Source organism: Pristiophorus japonicus, chromosome 16 (genome assembly GCF_044704955.1).
Source record: "Pristiophorus japonicus isolate sPriJap1 chromosome 16, sPriJap1.hap1, whole genome shotgun sequence".
NCBI lineage: Eukaryota > Metazoa > Chordata > Chondrichthyes > Pristiophoridae > Pristiophorus > Pristiophorus japonicus.
This window is the reverse complement of record NC_091992.1, coordinates 115985402-115993677: the sequence shown is the minus strand read 5'-3', so window position 1 is coordinate 115993677 and position 8276 is coordinate 115985402. Positions and strand designations below refer to the sequence as shown.

The following is an 8276-nucleotide window of genomic DNA, read 5'->3' as shown; positions in this document are numbered from 1 at the left end:
GTTGCAATTAGTTAAGGGATTGTTAGGTCACAGTGACTCCCTTTGGTCTAAAACCAGAAATTGGCCGGGTTCCAGAATGTGAATATTAGCACAACAGCCTGGAGTTTATATACACCAAATGGTACTTCACAAAAGCTATTTGTAATACAATCGCAATAAACTCCTTAGAGGGTGTACTAGCCTTTATATTTGTTCAGTGGATCACCATTCCCATATCAGATTAATAATGGAATCAGTTGCTGAACAATAAGAACAACTTGTATTTATATAGCGCTTTTAATATAGTAAAACAGCCCAAGACGTTTTGCAGGAATGTTACAAGATAATGATTTGACACCGAACCACATAGGGAGAAATTAGGACAGATGAGCAAATACTTAATCAAAGAGGTAAGTTTTAAGGAGCGTCTTAAAAGGAGGAAAGAAAGGTAGAGAGGCGGAGAGGTTTAGGCAGGGAGTTCCAAAGCATGGGGCCTAGGCAGCTGAAGGCACGGCCACCAATGGTGGAGCGATTATAATCAGGGATTTACAAGAGGGCAGAATTTGAGGAGCGCAGACATCTCGGAGGTATTGTGGGTCTGAAGGAGATTGCAGAGATAATTAACCATATATTCTTAATAGTTGTAAAATTTCTTTAAATTATCCTTTTTACACTAACAAAAAAATGACCATAAATTACAGCAGTTCAAATTAATATGATTTACTAAGTAGGCAAATAACAATTATTAAAACATCTTCAAAAATAAAGGAAATGGAATATGAAATTACTTTCAATTTCAAATGGAATGTTAAAAGCAAAGATTTTCAAAACCAACATAAAGCATGAATACCACACTGCCGAAGTTTCTCTCTTTTTTTGGGTAAATTATGTATTAATTATTTACATTCAACAACAGTCTAGCAGATTCAGCAGAATGATATCTGGACTAAAAGGGTTACATTATGAGGACAGGTTGCATAGATGTGGCCTGTAGTCCCTTGAGTATAGAAGATTAAGGGGTGATCTCACTGAGGTATTTAAGAAGATTAAAGGAGTTGGGGGGAGTCCAGAACAAGGGGGAACAGCTTAAATTGAGAACCAGGCCGTTCAAGGGTGATGTCAGGAAGCTTTTCTGCACACAAGTTGGAGTGCAAATATGGAACTCTCGCCCCCAAAAGCTGTTGAGACTTGAGGGATTGAACATTTCAAAACTGAGATTGATATATTTTTGTTTGGCAAGGGTATTAAGGGTTATGGAACCAAGGCAGTGAGATGGAGTTAAGATACAGATCAGCCATGATCTAACTGAATGGCAGAACAGGCTCAAGGGACTGAATGGCCTACTCATGTTTTTATACACTACACATTGTGCTCTCCAGATTTAAAGTAAACTATCCAGGGAGATGGCTTTGCAATGAAGATAAGTAATTTGTTCCAAGATCCACTTGGAAATGATTACTGTCGCTGCCTTTGGGCCTTCAATGCAAAATTGTGGTACTTGAGCAGCAAATAGTGATACACATTAACTGCAATAATTCATGGCATTTGTCGTGGGATGTCGTACTGTGTCAAACCTCTTGTCCCCTGTTTAATTACAAAATGGTTGATTTTAAATTGTACCTAGCTGAACATTCTTCACAGGTGACAATAGTCCATGGTATGAAATGTACAGGATATTGTGTAATGCTGATTTTTTTTGTATGACAATTTTGAAAAGTTGTGCGTTATTACAACAAACAACAGCACATCTTTTTAGTTACCGAATAATACACTTACAATGGACATTCTGTGAACATAGTGCAACATATTACAAAACTGAATTAGGATACTATTAAAACAGTCTTTACTTATAACAGTTATTCACTCAGTTTGGTTTCACTTGTACTTCAGTGCAGCAATGGTCTTGCAGCCCGCAGAGTGTGACACTATCGAATTCCTTTCATAAAATTCACTGCAAGTTTCCAGGTCTCAGTGCTTTTAGCCAGAGTGATGTCATCAGAAAGATTGTCTTCCAGTCCTGGGAGAATGCTGGAGCCCTTGTCTTCCAGGTAAATTGAAAGAACGTCACGAAGGCTGAAATAAAGCAACAAATTTAGTGCTTAAAACTCAAAAAAATAATAAATAGTACAGCGATAAAATAACACGTGTCAGCATTTGCGAGCCTCAATAATCAGATCTATGATATTTTAAAATATTCCTAATTACCATTTTACTTTGAGTATTTCCTGCTCGACTGTTTGGAGTCATTTTGTTTTGCTGCAAAGGTGGCAGATTTTTTTGGCAGGCGTAACTTCTGCCCACCCATTGCCTGTACCCCTAACACTGGCACGTTTGCCAGGGACAGGGTCATTTATATATTGAGGGTGCTGTTGCGGCTCTTTACTTCACTGTTGGGCAGCTGGCTTTGGTGGTGGTTGTTATATATGTGGACTTGTATTTACTCTGTACAGCCACTAGAGGGCTCATCCCCCCTGGAGTGCCAAAGGATCACATAATCCCTTGGGAGCACAGGTATTTAAGGAGGCTTCACAGGTTGGAGAGCCACTCTGGAGACCTGCAATAAAAGACCAAGGTCACACTTTACTTTGAGCTCAGAGTGTTCAGTCTGGCTCTTTCTCCATACACCACGGGGGTGGAGGGGGAATTGCTGCAGCACTTTATCACACCATCGTACGGTTAGCAGAAGAGCAGAGAAAGATAAGAAAACACTTTATCGTTTCAAAGATTCCTGCTTTGGTCAAGGCAAACCTTGCCCAAGTCAAAGTTGGCATCTAAGTGTTAAGCGACTGGCCCATGGCCCGTAGCAACGCTAGATGCCAGGACCATACCAGTGGTCCAGGGGCCCAATGTTGCTGGAGTGTAAATGAGGGGAAATATGTTGCATGATGCCATCTCACTGTTTATAATGCATCTGCCTATCTTTTGGCGTATGTATTGAATCTCTGACTAACTTCCAGCTGGAAATTCTGTAGAGGCATCAAATGTCGGGGTGCAGTGGAAAGGCTCCCCACCTCATTTTTCTTCTCCCCCCACCCACCCTTATCCCCCTCCCAGGAAAACGCCACCATAACCCACCAGGAAAATCGGCTTTGAAAATGCGGTATTCAGTTTTGGTCACCATGATACACACAAGAATAAAATATACTTGCTTTAGAAAGATGTACCCCAAGTCTAATCCCAAATATGAAGAGGATGAGCTATGAAGGTAGATCGGGGCAGCAAGAGTACATTAGAAAAAAGACAACTAATGGCAATACCTTGCTGAAGTCTCTAGAAAATATTAAATGCTAAAGATAAGGTAAATCCAGATTATCATTTCAAAATAACCAAAGAAAGTAGGACGAGAGGACATAGATGCAGTCCAGTGAAAAGTAAGTCGAATTTTTTTTCAGGATAAACATCTCACCTCAAAGTTTGATGAACATTTAGAATACACTACCAAGCAAGATCCCAGAGACAAACACATTGGGATTATTCACAATATAATTGGATGCCATGATGGGGAAAGTTAATGTACTGGAGGGAAGAGCTTTGATGGGCTGACTTACCTTATCTTGTCCCTGACTTTTCTATAGTTTTATACTTAGAAATAGTACCTGAACCTCAGTCTTGGTAAAGCACTCAAGCATTACACACACAAGAGGCCATTTTGACCTAAACCGCCCAGCAGGAAACTGAAGGGATCGAATTTGCTGCCCGTTTTACACCCGACGCGATTTTACATTCTATCGATCAATGGAAAGTATAATCAGGCAACATGTGAGAAGGGTGCTCAATCCAATCCCATCAGTTTCCCTGGGTGTGAAATTAAAATGACTCCTAATAGTGTAATGTCCCCTTTACCAAAAGTACCCAACCTGCTGGTAATCCTGAGCGAGACTATCAAATTAGTGCCAATTGTGCAAGCTTTGCAAAAGTTCTGTGCTGTTCCCGTGTCATGATTACTCAAACTTGCTCTACTTGGGATCCTTAATGGTCAAGGAGCGGAAACCTTCCGACTCTCTTTCTGGATTGAACTTGATCCCAGTTCCAGATTGAAAGGACAGTATTCTAACAAGCTGCAACCACAGTCCCTTTACTTGGATTGTAACTACTGGTGTATATTACCTCCAAGTGGCTGGGAAGTTGTTATCTACGTTGCTTTGAGCAGTCTTTAGGACCAGGATCTCATGGAGCTCCAAGAGAAATGTGTTGACGTCAGTGCATGCAAAAAATGTCCTCAGCTCGGTTTCTTCTTTCGGAAGCAAGTGCTCCTTGTATGCCTCAGGTGTCCTCTCAAATGGGTCCTAGTAAAAGAGGAAAAATTAGAATTATTGTTAACCCCATCTCTCTGAATTTACTGAAAGTCTGCTATTAAAGCACTGAGTATTGGATGCCACAAAATGATGCTCTAAGTTCACTAAATTGGATGCCATGATGAGAAGATCAGAACTAGGGATTATAAAAACAAGACGGTCACTGAGAAATGCAAAAGGGAATATAGGGGAAACCTCTTTACCCAAAGAGTGGTGAGAATGTGGAACTTGCTATCACAGGGAGTAAGTAACTGAGGCAAATAATATAGATGCATTCAAGGGGATGCTAGATAAGCACAAGTAGGAGAAAGGACAAGAAGGATACGTTGATGGGAAGAGATGAAAAAGGGGTGGGAGGAGGCTCGTGTGGAGCATAAACACCGGCATGGACTTGTTGGGCCGAATGGCCTGTTTCTGAGCTGTAAATAATTTGTAATAAATGCGTGCTTAAAACATAATAAAATCAGTATCATTGCATAGATGCCTTTCCTTTGGCTTCGAGTAATATTTCACACAAATAACACTGTACTGTGAAACATCATTTAAATATTACTAACTTGCATAGGATTCCAGAAGTAATAAACCCGAAGGCCCTCGATCCCTCCTTGATAATCAGAATCTACTGGCATTAATTTAGATCCCTCGTGCTGTTGTTCACAGCAGCTCCTCCAAACCAGCTGTCCCATTTCTCCAATGTTCCTTTCAATAACATCAACACACATGACCTCATCAAAAGCAATCAGTGAAATCACTGGTGGGAGATGTGACAGTGCACTAGCACTCTGTCCTGGTATAGATGGGTGCAATGCCCCAGATTCCAAGTTGTCAGTCTCAATTACGTTACTGTGACAAAGTACCAAATGAGGCAAGGACCATCTCCATAGAGAGAGAATTGGTAAAGAGGAGGAGGAGAGAGAGAGAGAGAGAGAGAGAGAGAGAGAGAGAGAGAGATAAAAGCGGGGTAAAGAGAGAAAGATTGGGGATGAGCGAGAGATGGGGCAAAGATAGAGAAGGGGGTAAAGAGAGAGATATGGGGGAGTGAGAGAGATGGTGAAGGGAGAGAGATGGGATAAGGAGAGAGAGAGAGGTAGATGGGGAAAGAAAGAGAGAGAGAAAGAGAGAGAGAGAGCAAGAAAGAGAGAAGGGGTAAGGAGAAAAAGAGAGATGGGGAGTGAGAGAGTAGGGGGCGGGGGAGGGAGGGAGAGAGATATGGGGCAGGGGAGTGAGAGAGATGGGGGTGGGGAGTGAGAAAGAGATATGGGGCGGGGGAGTGAGAGAGATTCCTGGGGTACCCTTGAACACCTCTCAGAGCCTGGCTTTAGTGGAACAATGTAAGCGACCGAAGAGCAAGTCATCCAACTGCCCTCTTCGGGATAATGTATGAAAACCAAGGGACAGAGAAGAAAAACAAAATCTTACAAAACGGGGAGTCCCACTCTCAAAAGAATTTTCGAGTTAATCTTCACATTCAATTGTTACATGTTGTAGCAAGTACTGATAGTGAAATGCAGTTGAAGTTTAGAACACCACTGAAGTAACTCGTGACTTTCTATCCTGTAGACGTCCTTTTCTAATGTATCAACCACATCCCTTTTCTAATTCACGTAACTTACAATGTTTCAGTTTGATAGGTATTCACATTCTCACCTTTGCTGTGCCCAGCGTAACCTCTGACTTCCAAGATGACAGCAGTTGCCAAAGGGACAGCGTGTGCTTCAGTTTGCATCCTTCAAAAGCCTAGCAGGAAAAGTACAAAAATATTCCAATTGATACAACAACGTGTGTGTGTATGGATATATATATATATCTATATATATAAAAAAGGACAACAGTCCGATAAATATAATGCAGTTGGAAAGTTACGTCACCATTCTGACAGAAGCCAAGTTATTGTGGGCCCAATTTTGGCCATGACTTGCATCAATTTTTTTGGAGCAAGTTGTTTTTTCTGGCATAAGTTAAAAAATGTCATTTTCCCCCAAATATTTGCTCCAGAGTAAGTACTTAGGTACGATTTTTTAGTTCAGTTTTTTTTTTCAAAAGGGGGCGTTCACAGACGCTTACGCCAGTTTTGGCCATTTATGCCACTTTGGCCAGCAAAAACTTACTCCAAATCGACTTAGGTCAGCGTATGTGGCCAGCTCTGAAAAACCTTGCGGGCAGTTAAGAATTCGGCGCAGGTTAGTACATTTAAAGCACCAAGACTTACAAAGCACAAAACAAAGGGCAAAAAGTAATAAGCAATTAGTTAACAAATAAAAAATAGAAGGAAGCTGAGGACCTGCACCGACTTACAAAGCACTAAACCACAAAAAGTAATAAGCAATCAATCAATAACAAATAAAAAATAGAAATCCTACCTTTATGCCAGAATCAAGTTTATTTTAAAGTCCCCTCCCCCCCATCAAAAGACTCTTTCTCTCCACCCCCGCAAAACTCTCCTCCTCTGCCCCCTCCCCCCACCGCCCCCCCTCAATCAAAACTCTTTTCACTAAACAAAACACAGCCATCAATAAATAAAAAATAAAACTGAAGTTGTACCTGGGCCCGGGAACTCAGCAGGCCGGCCAGCCGGCGTGGGAGGCCACTCGGCTGGGGATAGGGTGCGGCGAACATCGGGGGCATCCCTTCGGCCGGGGATAGAGGCTGTGAGCATTGGTCCTGCTCACAGCCCGAAGGACATGCTGGGAGGGCGAGGAGCATGCGTGCAGACTTCTCTGCGCATGCGCACAGCTGCCGGCAGTGTTTTCTGCGCTGGCCTGTTGCTCCGCCCCCCCACTTCACTATCTACGCCACGCTGGGACACCGGAAACTCGGCAGAGCGGACAGGACGGGGCCACTTTTTTCTCGGCGCCGTTTCCAGTTCGCAAAGTCGGTACATTTAAGATAAGTGCGCCAAAAAAGGGTTTGGAGAAAATTGGGCTATTATGTGTGGTGTCATTGACAAATAACTGCAGATCTCATGCTACAGATTCATGTGACCTCAGTACTCATATTCACATGGTGTATGCATGTGTACTCTAACATTTTGTGTTTGTTGATAAACCGGTTTGATGAAAAGTGGAGCATGCGAGTTTACTTTGATCATTGTGATTGCTTTACTTCCTTGGTGACTGAAAAGTGGCAGATGTTTGTTCTGTAAATATACCCTGAAGTGCGTCTACCTGTATTGTGTGTAAGGCGTTATTTACTAAAATCAGTGCATGCGGCTGAAACGGTGTCACCGTAGCCACACCTGTGACTCGTCAGCAATTCTTATTGGACAGCACTAGGTTAGGCAGAGTGAACAAATGGGAGGATGGGAAGAGAGAGCACCCAGCTGAATGAGGTGGGAGCACATTGCAACCATACACTCGGGACTGTGCCAAACTAATCCAAACACTGCACAGTTCGAGCCGAGTTCGGAAATTCACTCAATGAAACAGCAAAGAAAGGCTATAAACGAAGCTGATGATAAGAAACAGCAAGAATGATAATTTGAAGGTGAAAAGACAAATATTGATACCCTGCTGGAGAGTAAGTGTTTATCTCATGCAAGCCCAAGCAACCTTTTCCAGATAGTGATTGTGTTAATAGCCATGAAAACTGACCTTGCTGACACAGGCCAACACTCGCCAATCCATCTGTAAAGTATCTTTGAGATAGGAAAGAAGCTGGTTGTCTGGGACTCCTCCTGCAGCAGCGAGGAATCTAACTACAATCTCAATGATATACAGGGCATCACAAATGTCACTGTAGGATTTCAGCACTGTTGTGACTGTGGTGCAGACGGAAAGCGGCAATTTTTCCTAAACAGAAGGAAAGAATCTATTAACAGATGAATAAATATCCTTCCCCTCGATTTATTTTCATACGAATTGGCAGAATTGCAGGCAAACGGTGAGTAATGATGCTTTATTGATACTTGTGCTGGTACTGGATGAGGTTTGGTAGATCTGTATTTCCGTGCAGCAGAGCTAACCTGGATGACCAGGTTAGTCATCCTGGTTAACCCTTGCCACT

At 42.3% G+C, this 8276-nt stretch overlaps 1 protein-coding gene across 6 annotated transcripts in view; it reads right to left on the bottom strand.

Annotated features, from left to right (window-relative positions):
* Positions 1–276: 276 nt before the first annotated feature.
* Positions 277–8276, bottom strand: part of LOC139226750 (E3 ubiquitin-protein ligase rnf213-alpha-like) — a 166275-nt gene continuing 158275 nt past the window's right edge. For all 6 annotated transcript variants that reach the window (XM_070857737.1, XM_070857736.1, XM_070857741.1 and 3 more), the window contains 4 exons: positions 7865–8062; positions 5922–6011; positions 4087–4265; positions 277–2052 (listed from right to left, as the gene is read on the bottom strand). In XM_070857737.1, coding sequence (XP_070713838.1) covers positions 1905–2052; positions 4087–4265; positions 5922–6011; positions 7865–8062 — 615 coding nt within the window. In that variant the 3' untranslated portion in view covers positions 277–1904. The remainder of the gene's footprint in view (positions 2053–4086; positions 4266–5921; positions 6012–7864; positions 8063–8276) is intronic.